General features: G+C 41.6%; 1 protein-coding gene across 5 annotated transcripts in view; it reads right to left on the bottom strand.

Moving 5' to 3' along the window:
* PDE5A (phosphodiesterase 5A) overlaps positions 1 to 22309 on the bottom strand; it is a 505280-nt gene that overhangs the window by 33681 nt on the left and 449290 nt on the right. For all 5 annotated transcript variants that reach the window (XM_073639709.1, XM_073639717.1, XM_073639690.1 and 2 more), the window contains 4 exons: positions 19691 to 19785; positions 7115 to 7202; positions 427 to 527; positions 58 to 135 (listed from right to left, as the gene is read on the bottom strand). In XM_073639709.1, coding sequence (XP_073495810.1) covers positions 58 to 135; positions 427 to 527; positions 7115 to 7202; positions 19691 to 19785 — 362 coding nt within the window. The remainder of the gene's footprint in view (positions 1 to 57; positions 136 to 426; positions 528 to 7114; positions 7203 to 19690; positions 19786 to 22309) is intronic.

Raw genomic sequence — 22309 nt, 5'->3', positions numbered from 1 at the left:
TCAGTAGACTATAGCTTTTAGTCAAATTAGAAAACCGCTTCTGAGAAAAATACTTACAAAAACAATTCTTTTTGTGCTGAATGGTCCCACCTGAAATTCCTATTTTTAACTAGGTCAAAAAAATCTCCTCTTCTCCTGCAATGATAGAAAAGAGTCTCATTTTTCATACCTTTAACTAATTATCTACAGCCAAGCCTGAGTGATACTGTTGTTATACAAGCAGGGCTAGTGCGTCCAGTAAGATCATGGTGGATACCTATATGAAACTTGAAGCTGAAAGCTGTAAGACAGATTGCTTATGACGCACACAAGTACTAGGCACTGCCAAGGAAAATATCTTAGCCATTCCTTTTTTGGTCAGTTAGTGAACTGAATATGAATAAATCAAATATGCAAGACAATCCTTGGATGATCATCTGGACTTACTTTATATAAAGAGCCAAATCTGTAGCAAGGATAGCCTGCTTTATCATCTTCAGTGCAGACTTGTAGTCCTGAACAGAAAGACCGCTCAGAATCTGATTACCCTGAGAAAAAAAAAAGACATTCACACTTTACTGTTTAAATCATAAATCCATTCACCAGACTGCATGTTTAATCCATAAATACACCAACGTTAAGGTCAGATCCAAATATTTTTACACTTTACTAACTTGCAGTTATCTATAGAATATGCAGTACATGCTCCGAACAGCAGATACTCACTTTTATATGTAAAATATAAAAAGTGCCATCATCAAAATATTTTAAATTAATTTAAACCAGGTAAATGTTCAATTAGTTTTGCTTTATAATGTAGTTTCTTCCTTAACTCCTAAAAAGGAAACTGTCACATTAAAAATGAAGCCTAATTTCCATGCAATACAATATAGATCAAGACTACATACGTATATAAAGGTTCAGTATAACTAGTATTTTTTCATATAAATCTCTGGTCTTCTGAGCTTTATTTTATGTTAAGGCAGGGTTTTCATATAGAGTGTATATAAAAAGTCTACACACCCTTGTTAAAATGCTAAGTTTTTGTCATGTAAAAAAAAATCATACTCAAAAGAATTATTTCAGAACTTTTTCCACCTTTAATGTCACTCAATCTGTACAATTCAATTGAAAAACAAAATTAAATCTTTTTGAGTGGAAAAATAAAAATAAAGAACTATAATGTGCATACAGTATCTAAACTGTTAGATATGTATATCCTTAATCTAATACTTTGAATTTTTGGCAGCATTTAGTCTTTTTTGGTAGAAGTCATATCAGCATGGCTCATCTAAAATTGACAATCTTTACTCACTCTTCACCTGTGTACAGCCATGTACAGGTCAACCCACAGTTTTTCTATCATATTCAGATCTGGTCTCTGGCTGGGCCATTTGAAAACCTTGAAATGTTCTGGTGAAGCCATTCTATTGTTGATTTGGAGGTATTGTTACTGTCATTGTCTTAATGAAAGGTTAAATTCCTCTTCATCTTTAGCTTTTTAGCAAAATTGACTTATACTTGGAATTTTTCATAAATTCCCTCCACCTTAACTAAAGCCTTACTTTCAGCTGCCAAAAAACAATACAAAACCTATTGCTGCCTCCACCATGCTTCACTCTGGGCATAGTGTTTTTTTGGCGATGTGCAGTGTTGGCTTTGCACCAAACATACTTTTTTTGAATTATTGCCAAAAAGTTCAACCTTGGTCTCATCAGACCAGAACACATTTTCTCACATGCTTTTGGAGACTTGATGTAGATTTTGCCAAAACTTAGCCAGGCTTGGATGTTTTTCTTTGTAAGGAAAGGCTTCCGTCTTTCAACCCTACCCCGAATGCCAGACAAATGAAGAATATGGGAGATTGTTATCACATGTAGTAAACAACCAGTACTTACAGACATTCCTGCAGCTCCTTTAATGTTGCTATAGGCTTCTTGTCAGCTTTGTGGTAAATTTTCTTGTCTTTTCATCAATTTTTGAGGGATGTCCAGTTCTAGGTAATGTCACTGTTGTGCCACATTTAAGCTACTTCTTGACTGCCTACTTTACAGTGTTCCATGGTATGTTTAATCTAGCAGTATGTCTAGGATGTTACTCCTGACCTTTATATAGATACAGATATAAAAGTCAGGAGTAATATCCTGTCACTTTATCCCGGATGAAGGAGTTTGATCAATTTAGAAATGTATAGTATTAATAAAGTCTTACTCTTTACCTTCTTTGAATATCTCAAATTCCTGACAGCGCTCACAAAGTTTGCGTTTTTTCCTTATCTTCAGTTCTGTGGCTCACAGGTCCAAGAACCAGCGGACGTAGCTGCAGCCACATGGAGGAGCCACCCATACACTACACAGTGTTGTGCCTACTTTGCACAACTTGTCTAGGTGAGTAATTCAGCATATACTTACCGAATTACCGGTTTTGTTGATCTACACTAGAAGCACCTTTCTTTCTTTTTCCTACTAGAATAGCTAAACTTTATATGGGGTTAATCAGAAGCACTTTTAATCAGGAGTAGGCAATTCATTTTCCCAAGGGGCCACATGAGATTTTGTGACTGATGCTTAGGGCCGAACTAACCAGACAAACTTAAATTCTACTCATAACACAGGTCTGCAACTAAAAAGCTGTTTGATTATTTTCATATAATTTCCATGTATTTTGGTGTGTTGAGGACCTCCGAAATTGGTACAAGGGTAAGAAAAAAGCTTTCCGTTATGGGATTCCTATGGTATGGCAAGAGCAAAAGAACCAGTGACGACTTTTACTTTTGTTCATGCAGTGTGAAAGGGTATAATTCCAAATGGAAGCATTGCATTTCATACCCCAATCTTCACTAGGTAATTCGTCCCATCCATCATGGCACAGATATACCAGTACCCGAGGCCCCTGCTACCTTGGAAGAGATACCTAGCTCTGATGAAGGTGGAATCATACCTGAACCAGATGACGAATCAAGCTCTGACTTTGAAGATGATACAAGACCAACATTTTTTTCCCCAGGAGGCGATGAAGGATTTAGTAAGAGACTTGAATATTCCCAAAGATACCGCTGAGTTACTTGGATCAAGGCTCAAAAGCAGGAATTTAATGTTACCAGTATTGTCGTTTTCTTGGTTCAGACATCGTTCCTTACTTTGCCCAGGAAGACAAGTTGGTTTATTGCATCGATGTCGAAGGTTTGATGGATCAGTTCAAAATCCAATATGATTCAGCGCAATGGCGTCTTTTTATAGATTCTTCAAAAAGAAGTCTCAAAGGAGTTTTACTCCACAACGGCGGTTACGCTTCCATCCCTGGAAATATGAAGACCACGGTTGGCAAGTGTGTGAGGATCTGATGGTCTTGTGCATGCTGCTCGGGCAACAAGCTGGGTATACCAAATACCCTTGTTTTCTGTGTCTGTGGGACAGTCGACACCGACAAAATCACTGGATCAAGAAGAGTTGGCAGCTAAGGGTGCTCACAGTCGGTGACAAAAATATCCTCTGAGAAACTTTGGTACCTCCCTATAAAGTTCTTCTACCACCTCTCCACATAAAATTGGGCTTGATGAAGTAATTCGTAAAATCACTTCCAATAGATGGGGAATGCTTCAAATACTTGGTCACCAAGTTTCCAAGCCTCTCGGAGGCAAAATTGAAGGAAAGTGTGTTCGTTGGATCAGACATTATTAGAAAGCTTACAGCTGATAAAGAGTTTGTCAATACCATGACGGATCCTCAAAAAGAAGGGTGGATTGCATTTAAAGAGGTCGTAGAGAAATTTTTAGGCAATTAAAAAGATCCTGACTACAAAAAGATCGTCGGTCGAATGCTGAAAGCATTTCAAGCTTTAGGTTGCCTGATGAGTTTGAAAGCACATTTCCTCCATTCCCACCTTGACAACTTTCCTGAAAATTTGGGAGCTGTGAGTGAAGAGCAAGGTGAACGATTCCACCAGGACATTAAAGAGATGGAAAGAAGATACCAGGGAAAATGAAGCATTACAATGATGGCAGACTACTGTTGGATGCTTCAGAGAGATATTCCAGATGCTACTCACAAGCGTAAATGTACCAAGAGGAGACTTACATGGAATAACCAAAACAGCTCTTGAAATTGTATTTTTTGCAGACCGGTGGCTCAGTGGTTAGCACTGCAGCCTTGCAGCGCTGGGGTCCTGGGTTCAAATCCCACCAAGGACAGCATCTGCAAGGAGTTTGTATGTTCTCCCCGTGTTTGCGTGGGTTTCCTCCGGGTTCTCCGGTTTCCTCCCACACTCCAAAGACATACTGATAGGGAATCTAGATTGTGAGCCCCGATGGGGACAGCGACGATAATGTATGTAAAGCGCTGCGGAATATGTTAGCGCTATATAAAAATAAAGATTATAAAAATAAAGATTATTATTAAGGACCTTAACTATCCATGGTTACGTCCACTGATAAAGTGACAGTCAGTTAGCTAGCTGCTAATGGTCGTAACCGTGGATGCCTAAGGTCCTGTATTGCCTGCACATGAGGTAAGTGGGATAGCGAATCAAAAATACTATACTACATTTCTAATTGGAGGTATTTGGTAATATTATTATTACACCTACTACATATTAGGATAGGATCTTGGAGATGGGAATACCCCTTTAAGTATGTTGATTCGCTGCTACTGTTAATACATGTTAAAATAGGGCTTATTGTCACAAGTCTTCTTACCTGTAGCTAATCAAAATCAATATAATTTACTACTTTTACTACTAAGTTTATAAATCATATGCTCCTGTTATTCAGCCCTTGTACCTTGATCAACAGTGCCCAGAAAAATATAATGCCCACACACAGTATAATGTCCCTCCCCACACAGCTACCCCCATAGTAGGATGTCCCAACACAGCCCGTAAAAAAGTATTTTGTCTCCTCAAACAATATGATGTCCCAAAACCCCCCCCACACTGTATAATGTCCCCACAGAGCAACCCACTGAGAATGATGTCTCCACACAGTATGATTCCAGAAATCTCCTCACACAGTATAATCTCCCTTTACACATTATGATGTCCTCACAAAGCCCCCTACACAAAACAATGCCCACCAAAAGCCCCCACATTGTATAATGTCCCCACTCGGCACATCACAACAGAGCCCCCACACTGTATAAGGTCCCCTCAAAGCCTCCCTACACAGTATGTCCCCACAAAGCCCCCTTACACAGTATGATGTCTCCAAACAACTCCTCACTGTCAGTTTTATGTGTCCACATAGCCCCCCATGCGTAGAATGAAGTCCTCACACAACCCCTTTGCACAGTATGATGTCGCCACACATCCCCCTGTACAGTATTATGTCCTCACACAGCCCCTCTGTGCTGCATTATGTCCCCACACAGCCCCCTTGCACGGTATTATTTTTCAACACTGCTCCCTTGCACAGTATAATGGCCCCCCAAAGCCTTCCTGCAGATTATGATGTCCCCATACAGGCCCCTTAGAAAACAGTAAGATGTCACCACACAGCACCCATGCACAGTATGATGTCCCCACACAGCCTCCTGTGCAGAATGATGTCCCCACACAGTCCCCTTGCACAGTATGATGTCCCCACAGTGATTTCAGTTTGTTTCCCAGTGGATTTGTACAGATTATGTAAATGTACATATTCAGCTTGTAACAACAAGTTGAAGGATCATGAGAAAAGGGGAGATGGATACATTAATAATGTCAAGACAAGCAGTCAGCATGTAGACATCCACAAGAAGGAAAGAAGGCTGACAGAACTCTCTAAGATGGAAGCTCGTTCAAAGTTCCAAGGAACCCACTTGGAGGATTAAAGTCTGGCTAAAGACTTGATAAAGACCTATCACAGGTCGAAATGGTGTATGATGGCGGCATAAACTTCAACATTTGAAATGCATCACCCTGGACTGCCTCTATGCAACCATGATGTGGCACAACAAATGGATGAACAACCTAATTGAAGAACAGTCAGACATCAACACATATCCATGACCCAGAACAAATTAAGGTAGTAAAAAGTGCCACAAAAGTTGTACGAATGGCTTACCCATGGTGAAATAGTGCTTAAGAGTCTACGGGTGGGGTTCCACTAACCTCTTTTTACTCGTGGTTTCACTGTTGTCCTATGTAATATATCGCATTTAAAACTTTACTATTTTATTATTGAACATAGTGCTCCAATTTTATTTATTTTGTAGGTTAAATCTAGTTTGAGCCAAAAAGGGGTTGTCTAGGCTTGGGGCTCAAGTCAGCAGTTAGTACGTGCTGTCAGGATTCTCTGGTGACAGGAGCGGACCATCACATAACTGCAATTATGCGTTTTACATACTTCTGGCCTCATTCTGACTAGATGTGTCCGGCCACGCTCAATTCCCTTATATTGAGTGAGACCGAAAGTGCCTATTCAGCAGGTGACCACATGCAAATTTTTGCGGTCACATTTTGTTTCCACAGCATTCACCATGTGCTAGAAATTACACGATAATTTATTTTACAGGTAGTTCTGATTTCTGCTGTAGCAAATTGATATAATTTTTTTTATGTGTTTCTACGGGCTGTTTTTTTGGAATGACAATGTATAGTTTTCATTTTGACCATTTTGGGGTGTATATGGCTTTTTGATCACTTTTCCACATTTTTTTTTTGTCTTGTGCTTTAAAGAGTTATGACGAACAAAAATAGCAATTTTGGCTTTGTTATATGTATTTAATAATTATTTTATGGTGCTTGCAGATACGTAAGGTGTTCATTTAATTGTTGGGGTTGTTTCAGATACCAATTACATAATTTTTTATTTATTTTTTATTACAATAGGACGGGTACATGATACCTGCCGAATACATGAACCAATATGTATCAATAGATATGATGTCACCAGCCTCGCTCACCTTCTGAGACAGAATTGCTTGGAGCAGGGGCGGACATATCAATGGTGCAACCTGTGCAGCTGCACAGAGACCCAAGAGGTAAGAAGAGCCCATTTTCACCTCCAAAACATTTGGAATTGTGCAATATGATGAATTATTGGACTGCAAAGGGCCCTTTTTTGTTCTTGAACAGGGGTCCTTTTCTATCAGTGTCCACCAATGGATGTAGATGGAATACAGCTTTGATGCCTAAGATAAAACACGCTCTTCTCACTAACCTGACTATTTAGAATCATGAGGCACTGGTCAAAGTGGTGATTCTCCATAATAGAATGGCAGTAGAGTTGGGCTAATGGATGCTCACTCCTAGAATATGTGAAAAAAAGATATATTATTGACCGTACATATTAATTTTATCTTATAAAACATAGGAATAAGGGTATATAAAATAAAAATATGCAGGTTTACATTAAAATACCCGTCCTATAGTTTCCATCTAATATCAAAGCTAGCAAACAGACATTGGATAGTTACACGGTCGTGGGCTGTGAAAGGATCTAAGTCCATCACGTACAATATTTAATGGGAACCTGTCATTTGATTCATGTTGCCAACACCATTGGCAGCATGAATCAGAACCTTATTTCTCTGAAATGCTGAGTATTTCAGAGAAAGGCAGACCTGGTATTAATTCTGAAACAGTCTGAAAAGCCAGCAGGGGACCATAAGGAGAGCCTACTCTGGGGCGGTCCCCGGCCTCTCCCCGGCCCACACCAGGTGACTGACACGTCTTCAATACAAGAAGATGGGGCTTTCAGCGGAAACAAATCCACATGAAACTCAGTGCATCCTTATGCAGAAAAGTCACCGATTATCACCAAGTGTTTTACCTTTAATAATACCCAGAGAGTAATTTGTAGCCAAATCTGCATGTAACATGTTTCCAAAAATTACAGAAATATGATAGCTGTAACTTCACCTATATGGGTTGTCACTTTTAGGCCACGTTCACATGTTCAGTTTGTGGTCAGTTTTTTATCTCAGTATTTGTAAGTCAAAACCAGGAGTGGATAAGAAATACAGAAGTGGTGACGTGTTTCTATTATACTTTTCCTCTGATTGTTCCACTCCTGATTTTGGCTTATAAATACTGATATAAAATACTGACCAAACACTTAACGTGTGAACGTGGCCTTAACCAAACTAAATCTGTCTGGTTCGGCAGTGATACACTGATTGCCTAGATATCACTGCATTAAAAGAAAAATTTGTTAATTAGAAGTCTAGCAAAATTAGATGACAAATCCTATAGAAGATGTAATACCACATTGTTACACGATTAACGAAAAATAGGACTTGGTAATTGTAAATTACTCTCCAGACTCATTTGTCTCAATATATGTAGTGCAATTACCTGATCTTGTCCTCTCTAGTTATCACTAATCTGCACTTTATAATCATTGTGCCATGGTGATAAACTAAAACTGCTATTGTTGCACTGCCTTTGTGGTGAGCCTGTGATAGACTGGTGTTATACAGCAGCCAGTCTGAGGAGGGAAAGCTGCAGAGAGGAAGAGGAGAGCAGCAGTCTGAACCAGTGATGAGTAGTGTTGAGCATTCCGATACTGTAATATCGGGTATCGGCCGATATTCGCGGTATCGGAATTCCGATACTTAATTCCGATACTTTTACAATATCGAATACCGGAATCGGAAGTTCCCATAATGTCTGCGCTCTGCAGTGTCTGTGAAGGATGACAAGTTGGATGGCAGCGCGATCCAGCCTGTCATCAGAATGCCATCCCAGCGGGGGAGAATTCTCCTGATTGTTTAAAAGCCGGCGCGCGGTAAAAAGCCGCCGGCTTTTAAACAATCACACAGCCCCATACTGCTTCCCCGCAGCCTCCCACCCCGATCCTCCGCTCCCCTCGCCACCTCCCATCCCGATCGTAAATTAGGACCGGGCGGGGAGCGCAGCACCAAGGAGCGAAGGACCCGGGCGGGGAAGCGGCAGTGAAAAGACTTCACCGCCGGCTTTCCCGTTCTGTGCTGCGCTTTCCCGCCGGTTATTTCAAATGAACAGCTGAGGTATCAGGTGATGCCGATCAGCTGTTCATTTGAAGTAGCCGCGGTGCCCTCAGAGGGTTCATGTGAGTTCATGCTTGACTGCATTGCATGAACTCACATGAACTTTCCCACGGCCGCACAGGTCAGCCTCACCTCCCAGACCCGTCATGATTAGTGTGTGTGCGGGGTGTGTGTGCGGTTGTGTGTGTGCGGGGGTGTGTGTGCGGGGGTGTGTGTGCGGGGGTGTGTGTGCGGGGGTGTGTGTGCGGGGGTGTGTGTGCGGGGGTGTGTGTGCGGGGTGTCTGTGCGGGGTGTCTGTGCGGGGTGTCTGTGCGCGGTGTCTGTGCGCGGTGTCTGTGCGCGGTGTCTGTGCGGTGTCTGTGCGTGCAGGCAGACATAGGCCGATGTGACACTACTACTCCCATCGGCCTATGTCTGTCCCCCGTCCACTCGTGCCAGCAGGATCAGCTTGATGGGAGCAGTACTTCCCATCAGCCTGATCCTGCTATTTAAATTGCCCCATGGTCCCCAATAAATGTTAAATACATGTCATTGGTGGCCAGTGGTTACCTACAATAAATTAGTTCATACATTACCTGTCCCCGCCGATCGCCACCTAAAATAAAGTAAAAAATAAAAAACTACACCTATACTCACCTAGACACCTAATTCCCCGAAGCCATCGATCTCCTGTAATAAAATATAAAATAATAAACCACAACCTTATCCTTACCCCTCCGTAGTAGTCCACGAGTGTCTCACGATGATCTCCAGTTCAGAGCAGCCACATAGAATGTGACCGCTCTGAACCGCTGCCGCCGCTAGAATGACGGGGCCGTAAGTGTTCACCGGAGTTCAGGCAGCGCTGCTCCGGTTAGCTGCTTTACGGCCCTGCTGTATCGTGAGAAATTCCCACGGTACAGCAGTGCCGTAAAGGAGGTCTCCGGAGCTGCGCTGACTGAATGCACTCCGGTGACCTCAGTCAGTGGCTCCCGCTGCCGGGAGCGGACGTGTTCCCGGCAGTGTGAGCTTACAGCAGCCATGCACAGCTGTCACCATCTCCAGATGTGACAGCTGTGCATGGGAGATCAGCGCAGGAACGTGGACAGGTAACTATTATTTTTAGTAAACTAAGAATTAAATAAAATGGTGTGTTTTATTTCAAATAAATTATTTTTTTCTGGGTGTAGTGTGTGTTTTCTTTTTAACACTTTGTAGGTTAGTAATGGGGGTGTCTTATAGACGCCCCTCATTACTAACCTGGGCTTCATGGCAGCTGGCGCTGACATGAACCCCACCACTATTACCCCCTGCCACCGCACCAGGGCAGCGTGGAAGAGCGAGGCTAAGTGCCAGAATTGGCGCATCCTATGGATGCGCCATTTCTGGGGCGGCTGACGGCTGGTGTTTCTAGCCTGGGAGGGGGCCATTATTCATGGCACCCTTCCTGGGCTATTAATATCAGCCCCCAGCTGTCTGCCTAGCCTTTGCTAGCTATTAAAATAGGGGGGACCCCACGTCATTTTTTTTTGGGGGGGTCCCCCATTTTAATAGCTAGTAAAGGCTAGGTATTCAGCTGGGGGCTGATATTAGTAGCCTGGGAAGCTCCGTGGGTTTTACCCCCTTCCCAGGCTTCAAACATCTGCCCCAGCCGTCTGCTTAACCTCCGCTAGAGACTAAAATTATGGGGGATCCCACGCCATTTTTTTTTTAAATAAATCCTTTATTTTAACACTAAATGACATTTGAGGAGTTAATAAAGATGCAGTCCCTAAATTGTTATTTATTTTTTAATTAATTTTTCCCAAAACTTTTGACGTGGGCTTCGCCATATTTTTGTATGCCAGCCAGGTACAGCATCCAGCTTCTATGAACGCGCCATTTTCCGGGGCGGCTTGCGGACTGCAATTTTCAGCGGGGGGGGCAGAAAGCTTGGGCCTCCCTGCGCTGCAGATTCCATCCCCCAGCTGCCTAGTTGTACCTGGCTGGACACAAAAATAGGGAGAAGCTCTACGCTTTTTTTTTTTTAAATTATTTCATGAAATTCATGGAATAATTAAGAAAAAAAGGGCTTCCCTATATTGTTGTGTCCAACCAGGTACAAATAGGCAGCTGGTGGTTGGGGGCAGCCCGTTCCTGCCTGCTGTACCTGGCTGGACACAAATATAGGGCGAAGCCCCACGTCAATTTTTTTTTAATTATTTCAGGAAATTCATGAAATAATTAAAAAAAAATTATGTGGGGCTTCGCCCTATATTTGTGTCCAGTCAGGTACAGCAGGCAGGAACGGGCTGCCCCCAACCACCAGCTGCCTATTTGTACCTAGCCGGACACAACAATATAGGGAAGCCCTTTTTTTCTTAATTATTCCATGAATTTCATGAAATAATTTAAAAAAAAAATACGTGGGGCTTCGCCCTATTTTTGTGTCCAGCCAGGTACAACAAGGCAGCTGGGGGCTGGAATCCGCAGCGCAGGGAGGCCCAAGCTTTCTGGGCCCCATCCGCTGCAAATTGCAGTCCGCAGCCGCCCCGGAAAATGGCGCGTTCATAGAAGCGCCATCTTCTGGCGCTGTACCCAACTCATCCAGGGCCCTGGTGCGGTGGCTCACTGGGTAATAAAGGGGTTAAGGCCAGCTTGGCATTATCAGCTGGCCCTAAGCCCGAAATTCATGGGGTCACGCCAATATTAGACATGACCGCCATGAATTTCTAGTAAAGTATTTAAAAAAAAACACAAACACCCAGAAAAAAGTCCTTTAATTGAAATAAAGACACAATTCTTTATTGTTCTAAATTAAACCATACTTACAGTCACGCCCATTCCAGCTGAAGCCAACGATCTCCTTCAATAAAAGAAAAATAATAAAGTAACCTCATCCTTACCTTTCCATGGTTCCCACGACAGCTTCAGCTCTGCTACATCGAGATGACAGGCTGGACCGCAGCAGAACGCTGCCATCCAGCCTGTCATCCCGCAGACACTGAGAAGCGCAGGCATGCTTGCGCTCCTCAGTGTCTGGCTGTGACGGCATAAAGATGAGCAGAGGTCAAGTCCAATGAACTCAGCTCACCTCATGCACGTCACTGACAGCGTGGGAAAATTCTCCTGCACTCAGCGCTTCAGCGTGAGACTTCTCCCACGCTGTCAGTGACATACATGAGGTGAGGTCATGTCCAATGAACTCAGCTCACCTCATGCACGTCACTGACAGCGTGGGAAAATTCTCCTGCACTCAGCGCTTCAGCGTGAGACTTCTCCCACGCTGTCAGTGACATACATGAGGTGAGGTCATGTCCAATGAACTCAGCTCACCTCATGCACGTCACTGACAGCGTGGGAAAATTCTCCTGCACTCAGCGCTTCAGCGTGAGAATTTTCCCACGCTGTCAGTGACGTGCATGAGGTGCGCCGAGTTCATTGGACATGACCTCGGCTCATCTGGATGCCGTCACAGCCAGACACTGAGGAGCGCAACCAAGCCTGCGCTTCTCAGTGTCTGCGGGATGACAGGCTGGATGGCAGCGTTCTGCTGCGGTCCAGCCTGTCATCTCGATGTAGCAGAGCTGAAGCTGTCGTGGGAACCATGGAAAGGTAAGGATGAGGTTGCTTTATTATTTTTCTTTTATTGCAGGAGATCGTTGGCTTCAGCTGGAATGGGCGTGACTGTAAGTATGGTTTAATTTAGAACAATAAAGAATTGTGTGTTTATTTCAATTAAAGGACTTTATTCTGGGTGTTGTGTTTTTTTTAAATACTTTACTAGAAATTCATGGTGGTCATGTCTAATATTGGCGTGACCCCATGAATTTCGGGCTTAGGGCCAGCTGATAATGCCAAGCTGGCCTTAACCCCTTTATTACCCAGTGAGCCACCGCACCAGGGCCCTGGATGAGTTGGGTACAGCGCCAGAAGATAACGCTTCTATGAACGCGCCATTTTCCGGGGCGGCTGCGGACTGCAATTTGCAGTGGGTGGGGCCCAGAAAGCTTGGGCCTCCCTGCGCTGCAGATTCCAGCCCCCAGCTGCCTAGTTGTACCTGGCTGGACACAAAAATAGGGCGAAGCTCCACGTATTTTTTTTTTAAATTCATGAAATTCATAGAATAATTAAGAAAAAAAGGGCTTCCCTATATTGTTGTGTCCGGCTAGGTACAAATAGGCAGCTGGTGGTTGGGGGCAGCCCGTTCCTGCCTGCTGTACCTGACTGGACACAAATATAGGGCGAAGCCCCACATCAATTTTTTTTAATTATTGGGCGTGGCGGTAAGTATGGTTTAATTTAGAACAATAAAGAATTGTGTCTTTATTTCAATTAAAGGACTTTATTCTGGGTGTTTGTGTTTTTCTTTAACTTTGACTATGGGGTTAGTAATGGGGGTGTCTTATAGACGCCTCTCCATTACTAACCTGGGCTTGATGTCAGCTGGCATTATAAGCTGACCTCAACCCCAGCCCTATTACCCCACTGCCACCGCACCAGGGCAGTGGGAAGAGCGAGGCTAAGTGCCCATCCTATGGATGCGCCATTTCTGGGGCGGCTGATGGCTGGTGTTTCTAGCCTGGGAGGGGGCCAATATTCATGGCACCCTTCCTGGGCTATTAAAATCAGCCCCCAGCTGTCTGCCTAGCCTTTGCTAGCTATTAAATTAGGGGGGACCCCACGTTATTTTTTTGGGGGGTCCCCCATTTTAATAGCTAGTAAAGGCTAGGCATTCGGCTGGGGGCTGATATTAGTAGCCTGGGAAGCTCCGTGGGTATTACCCCCTTCCCAGGCTTCAAACATCTGCCCCAGCCATCTGCTTAACCTCCGCTAGAGCCTAAAATTAAGGGGAACCCCACGCCAATTTTTTTTTAAATAAATCCTTTATTTTAACACTAAATGACAAGTACAGTAATCAACACTGTCACTGTACTTCATATATATGTGACTGACATGTTTCTATCTATCTAATCTATGTGTGATGCTCTATTCTTTCTATTCTAAATTGTCGGGTACAGATGCTGAATTGCCGGCCGGCTTTTTTAAAGAGACGGTGCACAAAAACACTAATATTTTTTTAAATAAATCCTTTACACTAAATGACAAGTACAGTAAGCAACACTGTCACTGTACTTCATATATATGTGACTGACATGTTTCTATCTATCTAATCTATGTGTGATTCTCTATTCTTTCTATTCTAAATTGTCGGATACAGATGCTGAATTGCCGGCCGGCTTTTTTAAAGAGACGGTGCACGAAAACACTAATATTTTTTTAAATAAATCCTTTACACTAAATGACAAGTACAGTAAGCAGCACTGTCACTGTACTTCATATATATGTGACTGACATGTTTCTATCTATCTAATCTATGTGTGAAGCTCTATTCTGTCTGTTATAAATTGTCGGGTACCGCTGCTGAATTGCCGGCCGGCTTTTTTAAAGAGACGGTGCACGAAAACACTAATATTTTTTAAAATAAATCCTTTACACTAAATGACAAGTACAGTAAGCAACACTGTCACTGTACTTCATATATATGTGACTGACATGGTCCTATCTACCTAATCTGTGTGTGATGCTCTATTCTTTCTGTTGTAAATTGTCGGGTACCGGTGAATGCCGCTGATGAATTGCCGGCTTTTCATGTCATTCTACATTATTCTTAGTTGTTTTACTTCATGTAGAATTAACCTACAAGGAAAGAAAGGGTTTATTTTCATTCCGATATTTGTGTCCCATTGACTTGCATTGGTTTCCGGTATCGAAATCGGCGATATCCGATACTTTTTGGGTATCGGCCCGATCCAATCCGATACGATATTTCCTGATATCGGAAGGTATTGCTCAACACTAGTGATGAGACAAATGCACGTCACAGACGCCTCTAGATTTCTTGTGAAAGCAGTGTGTGAAAAAATAAGTACACCCTTCCTTTGCCTTTGATTAATTGTTCATCAGCAAGTGCAACCACCTCTATAAAAAAAAGAGAAAAACGTTTTGTTGCTCATTGCTCCATATCATAGTGTGCATAGCTATAGCATATATAGATTTCTATAGGCAGATGCTAAACAGTCGGGTCTGGGTCCTGCTCTGCTCCCTATCTATTTTCAATCCTGCTGGCATGTAGGGACCATCCTGATTGGGTACACTTTGTTGATGTTGGATGGCTATTACGCTTTTTTTTTTATCAAAATAGTGTCAACTAGATGCCCTATGTTATTTACATGTGCTACTACTATTAATTAATTTTTTTACTTACTGCTGGTATTTGCTCACTGTTTCTATCCTAGTTTTTGCCTGTTAATGGCCATAGTGTGAATGTGCACCTACACATTGCACTTCTACCTTTTCTATGATTTTGCTAATCTTAAAGTGAATCTACGGTATCACCACATTTGAGCTATCTGAACTATTAATATGGGCATACAGGTTTAGAATGCTGAGGAGCGTGATACCTGTATGCCTCATATCAGATGTCTTGTTGTTGATAAATCATTTATCACTTTATGTAAATGAGCTCTTCCAGTCTATTAGGGGGATGTTGTCTGGAAGATAACTCTGCCACTTTTCTGGTTTTCATCTCGTGGTGGCTAGTATAGGGAGAAGGGGAAACAGCAGAGCTGACAGCACTGTGAGAGGAGAACTGCAGATGTAGAGGTGTTTGTAATGAGATAAAGCTCAGCTCTGCTGTACTGCCCTTCAACCCACAATGACTGTTGTGAGATGTAAGCTGAAGAAGTGTTAGTAATCACACCCATCTCAGCTCTACTCACCCCATCTGTAATCACACACAGCTCTGTAGTGAGATCAGTGAGGACAGGACTGTGCATCATTACATGTCTCACACAGGAGAAGCCTGATTTAAGCTACTGTGAGGGCGTGTTTCATTGTCCCCTGTACTCTGCTGTCTGCTTACGAGTGGTCAATGTCATGCAAGGAAAGAGGTACATGCTCCCAGAGACAAAGCTCTAGTAACAACCAGTTAGTCTTAATCATAACCTAAGCTTTGCAAGCTAATATTACTGCAACAGAGAAATTAAAAAATAAAAACTGCATTTTGTTCAGCTCTGCAGACACTATTCAATGTGTTGGACATTTTCACAAGCTCAAACTAGTGAAAGATCCTCTTTAAACCTGCACGCTGCATACTTTGTTACATCACCACTGACGAATGGCTTAAAATATTAAGTGTTGCTATAACCAATTACTTAACACATTTTTTAATAGTAATGAAACTTTTCCAATCACATATAGCTAGGATATTATTGTACTTTAGTTTTATACAAAATGTCTCTTAGCTCAATTTTCCATCTGCCAACCAATAATACAGCACGTTACTTTTTTATGAAATTATGCTGACAAAGGCAAGCCTGTTAAATCATGTACAGCTACAGAGTATGTGAGCTGTTCAAGCACTGACAGATGTCTGGAGAAGTTTAGCATGCTCACTTTCAAACTACATGGGTTATAACTTTTTATTCGACTCTTAGGCACAATTATATGCTTTGTCATTATTTTGTATTGGTTGCCATAAACTTGGTAATGTAACCTCATGTGTTTACTTAAAGGGAATCTGTCAGCAGGCTTTTGATACTTCAACTGAGAGCAGCCTGATGTAGAAACTGAATCCACCGATGTATCACTTAGATTACTGGGTGCAGCCGTTCTGATACAATCAGAGCTTTTAGATTTAGAATGAAGCAGAGCTGAGGAAGCTAACCCCGCCTGCACCAGGCTCTGTATATGCAGTGTATAGACAGTGAGCAGCCTATCACAGGACCAGGGCTCACCCACCATCTTGTCAAAGCAATGATAAGCTTAACAATCATTGTAAGCAAGCAAAACATCGGAGCTTGATAAGAGGCATCGCTGAAATCTGTGTTTTAATCCCTATCACATGCGGTCTTCAGATTACACAAAAATCTGCTGACAGATCACTTTGGAAATGTATTCTAATCAGCAGGGCATTATAGAACAGTAGAATAATATATACAGTATATTTATGTGTAAAAATTCAATTTAAGCAACCATTTTTATTCATTTATCCTAAGCCCAGAATGAGCAGAAGTTATTATTAAATCTCTGTTCATTTTGGGTTTCGTTGTATAGTGGGCAGTCTTTTGTGTATATATGTATAGTAAATCATTGTGTGGGACCACACACCATATCCCAAAATGAGCAGGAGTTGAAATTAATAAATAACTACTTATACATGATCTTCTCCAGCAAAAATATATTTCAAACAGCTATGCTAGTTTTGCTGTAAAAAATGGTGCCTACAGATTGGACCACCTTTTTAAACATGACAGGATTACTTTGATGGTTTTACATGGTCTTACATGGACAGCAGCAGGATCGACACCTATTAATTACATGGCTGTATTTGTCTTTGAAAGCTGATTACTGGCAACACTATTGTATGGGACAAGTTCACATTCATAGCGATTCTTAGCTTATCAAACTTCTTTCACCACAAATTCTGAAGACTAGAATTAGTCTAAAAGGTGTGCACTATGCATGGATCAGGCCAGCCCCATTTCCTGATAGCAAGCCCACTGAGACATGACCATAAGTCCCTGGTACATGGGCAGAAGTCCACTGTGCATGCCCTAAGCCAGGGGTGCGGAATTCTTTTTTCTGCCAAGGGCCATTTGGATATTTATACTATTCTTTGGGGTCTGTACAAATTGCACACGAACTCCGCCGTCAAAGTATGTCCTGACGCTGGCACTGGTGTCAGGATGTAATCTTTCATTGCACGCGCCTCAGCGTTCAGTAGTGAAAACTGGGCGTGCTTGCTCACAGAGCAAGAAAAAATTAACGGGCTGGTGGAAATCTGCCCGGGGGCCGGATAAAAGGTCATTGAGGGCCATAAACGGCCCGAGGGCCTGTGGTAGCCCACCCCTGCCCTAAGCCATGGTGTTTACCAGCATCCACATGATTTAGAATTTAGGGAGGAGAGTGTAAGGACAGCTCAAAGATCTGTCACACCTCATTGTTTGTGCTATCAGAAGATGGGGCAGTGTAGCAGTGTAACAACTGTGTCAACTTGCGTCTCCTTTGTTTCCACTTTAGTCACAAGGCAATGATGCACCTTTATTGTTTGCAACACGTGACAGTGCTAGTCCTATTTTTTTCCCTTGGACTTTTGGTGCTACTTCATAAGGGAGCTATGGGATTAGTTTTAGTCTAGGTTTTATCACTTTCTCCTGAGAGCCCAGGGCTTGCAGCCAGCTAATTAAACCCCTGAAGCTCTGACTCCCATTGCCAGACAATAGCGTTGCTGTCCTAGTTTATACTGTGCTGTACTCCTGATTGTTTGATCTGATCATTCCCTTTCTTTGACCTCAACATGTTTTTTAACCATCCTCTTGCATTACAATTCTGTCCCTGACATGACCTTTGACCCTTCCTGCCCCTGGTTCACTCCTCTGAAAATCAGCCCTTCTTGTGTTGTAACACAAGATACCTGTACAGGGACTAAAGGGTGAAGGTCGGGGTTCCTTGTGCCCCGGAGACGGAGAGGCTTGTGCCAAGCCTGTCTGAGGTAGCCTTTTTGAATCTGTGGCCTCTGACAGTCGTGCAGACAGGATTTTTGTTGCATACTCTAAGGACTAGGACTAGTCAAAATGGCACACCTTTTAGACAAGTTCTTGACCTTAAAATATGCAACAAAATATGTTTGATGAAGATCAATGCAGGTGAGAATAGCTACATACTGTGAACCCGTCTCATATAATGGGGTTGCCTGTCATCAACTTTAAAAGACAAATGCAGCCATGTAATTTGTTTACAGATGTCCTGCTGTCAGGTTTAAAGGGATAGGCCACTCTATCCCTATTTTAGCAAATGTGCTGGGGACATGATTTTGTGTCACAATTATAGGAGTGTTACAGGTTCACTTTCTTTCTCTTGTTAGTGCAGCCTTCCGCACAGACTCCACAGCTTTATTGCCTACACAATGGCTGCTGGTGGACCAACATGGAAAAAGCCACAATAAGTCCAGGGAGTAAAAAAAATGTGCTGTTTATATTTGATACTTGATTAAAAATCCATAGTGCAGGACAACAGACAAATGAGTACATCTTATAAGTTTGGAGCGTTAGTCATTCTCTTATTCGTAGCGTATATTCCAACACAGGAGAGGGACCTAAAATACGTTAGTTAACAAGGCACAAGTAAGCCCCAAAACACACCGGTTACCTATAAAACCTCTAAAAGAAAAAATGCATGCTCAATAGCAATGCATCATTTGTCTCCGCAAGCTTAAACCTAAGGGGACACCAGCGTTGAAGTATAAAATACAGAAAGTGACATGGTTTAATACTTTCTAATTTCTCTGCTTCACAATTGCTTCTTTACCATTTCAATGCCATATGTGCAAAAAAATGTAGTTCTTCCATTGTGAATACAATGTCTTGCGGCTTTTGAGACATTATGCTTTTTAATATAAGGAGCATGTGAACAGACCTGTCCACCAATTGAAAAGCACTTCACATAGGAAAGCTGTTTATATAATTGGACAGGTCTGGTAACATGCTCTTTCGCCAGCAGACATTTTGAGGACTGGAGGACTCAGCAGCCTGTGAAGAAGGCCACACTAAAGGAAACTCTAATAGTAATAGTTATATTATTAATTGCCATGTAAATCAGAAACCTTTACTAAGCAGGAAGAAACGGACCTCTGCTATAGGGCAGTCTACCTTATGACTGGGCCCGCTTCATTCACAAAGCTGCAAAAGAGAATTAATAATAGTACTAATCATTATCATACTAAAAATGGTCACCTTTGCTCTCACCTTTGTATAAATGAGTTGTTAACCCCTCTGTGATCCAAGTCATGGCTTAATGTGGCAATCATCAAGGATAAAATCTCTAGATCACTGAGCTTATTCTGTAGGAAGAAACACATGTATAAAATGGCATTAACAGCAGATTTTGGAGTAGTACTTTCCTTTATGCCTTTAGTTTTAGGATGGTTTAATTAAAGTACCCTGCACATACAGCTCTTCGCTTAGATATTGCACAGTAAAGGTGCTTTATAATGGATTCATAGATGCAAGATAAATGGATTCATAAATAATGGGTAAATGATTACTTCAGGACATGAGTACACTCCAGCACATAATACAAGAGGACATACAGCAAATATTGGACTATGGAAAAATGTTTGTACAATTGTGACTATATATCAGAAAGGAAGTCAGACTGCTAAGAAGGTAATGGAAATAAAGCAGAAAAGTAACCTCCCACTTAAACCCTATACTTAAAGGGGTGTTCTTAAATTCTTAAATTTCTTTAGTTAGCATGAAAATAAGCAAGTTTGCAATTGACTTGTATTTTCGATCAGCTCTCATGCTCCTGCAATGAGAGATGTTATTTTTTTATAGTTCACAGTGGATTTACATGGAGCCCGGCCTCTAGTGTGTGGCTGATAAGTGGCAGTAGTTACATTCCAAGAGAGGGGTTATAACTCTTAAAATACCAGTTGGTCCATTGATTTCTATACTGCAGTTAGCTGCTCACCTCCCTCCTTTCCTTCTCATCTTCTGAAGAGCTACAGTTATAGATCACCAGTCCGGTAGCTTTCACAGCAGATCTGCTAAATCACTACTCTTTGCTCTCATTGTCCAGACCTGTGTAAACTCCAGAATAGACCCCTGATAGCTAAATGTGTTATAGGAGAACTTGTGCTGAGCTTTATAGTTCTACTAAGGCTACAGTCACACTATCAGTATTTGGCCAATATTTTACATCAGTACCAGGAGTGGGGCAAAAATGCAGAACTGGTGCACGTGTTTCTATTATACTTTTCATCTGATTGTTCCACTCCTGGTTTTGGCTTACACATACTGATATAAAATACTGACCAAATAGTGATAGTGTGACCACAGCCTAATACTACAACCCGGTTACCAGAACTGTCACTCAGGGAGTGCCTACCCCGCCAAAAAACAGGAAATACGGAACCGATAATGTCTGTGAAGCGGTGTGGAATTAATGGTGCTATATAAGTGAGTAAAATAAATAATAAATAAATAAACTGCAAGGAAATTAGATTGCTCTGAACTGCTCAAGAGACAACTTGAGAATACCTCTTTAAATGTAATGCATCAGCTATATTCTTTTAAAAATCAAAACCAGATAATAAATATTTTTCCTAACATATATCTATTTTCTGCTTGCAGAAAAACAGGAATGAAGCAGCACTCAAATCTCAGTGAAAGAAAGTGAGGCCTTATATTCATCCGTGCAGTATACCTTACTGTCTTTAAGATGGATCTAGGAGGATTCTACACCCCTACCTAAAATACTGTGAAACTTTCTTTTGTGGTTTATTTTCGGTTTGTATATTTTTTATCCTATTCTCTGTACATGACTATGGAGCGGACATCTTTCCTGAGTCTTTTAAATTTGTTTGCATTTAGAGATATGATTTACAACAGCTTCATGAATACTAGACAAGAGATGTTTATTAACCTCTCTGGCTGAATGTTTTGGGCATGCTCTGTGATCTGTGCAGAGGTCATTGTGCAGGATAGGAAGGAGGTGAGATGTGACCATCTCTTGCAAGTATAGTGATCCTGTGGTATCTATATAAAGGTGTTACTTGTCATCGAAATCCTGACTGTGATGATGATCAGATAACTACTGGAAAGTGATCTCTACAGAACAAGAAGTGTCTGACTCAGTGGCTAAAGTAGAAACTGCAAGACTTCATTCAGGATTTTAAATATCCATAATGACATAAAAAATTAATTAAAAAAATGAAGATACATTCTTAAAAATACGTTCAACACAAAAACTTGCTTTTTAACCGTATGTCATTTTCTGACGACAGATTCCCTTTAATCATAAAAAAAAGATTTTATTTTACAAATCATTAGTTAGACAATATACTTCAGGCTGTTTTGGATATAATCTGGAGAGCTGAAAGTGCTGCTGGATGGAAAGTATTAAAATGTACTTGAGACCCAATCTTTCAATAAAATGGGATTTATTATTGAAAATTATTCAATTTTTGTATGTAAAGTGTTTACCCAGATGTGACAGAATATTTGTCACATTCAATAAGTCATAAGTTTATGTGCTAATGTAAAACAAAAAAAAGTCTATTTAAAGTTGTTTTTTCTAATAGCACGATTTAATACTTAGCACAGGATTGGTGATAAAGGTTAGAGGACAGAAACATTTTAATCAATCAAATAGAACAAAGTCCCTTGTCCATCATACAATATTGGAGCCACTCGCAGCATGCTGCAATTGTTTTCTCAGGCCGAATCAGCACGAGAAAATAATTGTAGATCTGCACTGCCCCAATCCGATAAGGCATCGGAGAGCACTCGGCCGTGACATACGCCAGTGTGAGTGAGCCTTTACACTGACTATTGCATAGAAATAAATGGGAGGCCCCATCA

This window comes from Phyllobates terribilis, unplaced genomic scaffold (genome assembly GCF_046119375.1).
Source record: "Phyllobates terribilis strain yellow unplaced genomic scaffold, ASM4611937v1 Scaffold_1__5_contigs__length_1240528914, whole genome shotgun sequence".
Classification (NCBI taxonomy): domain Eukaryota; kingdom Metazoa; phylum Chordata; class Amphibia; order Anura; family Dendrobatidae; genus Phyllobates; species Phyllobates terribilis.
Note: the sequence above shows the minus strand (reverse complement) of the source record. Positions and strands in the feature narration are given on the sequence as shown.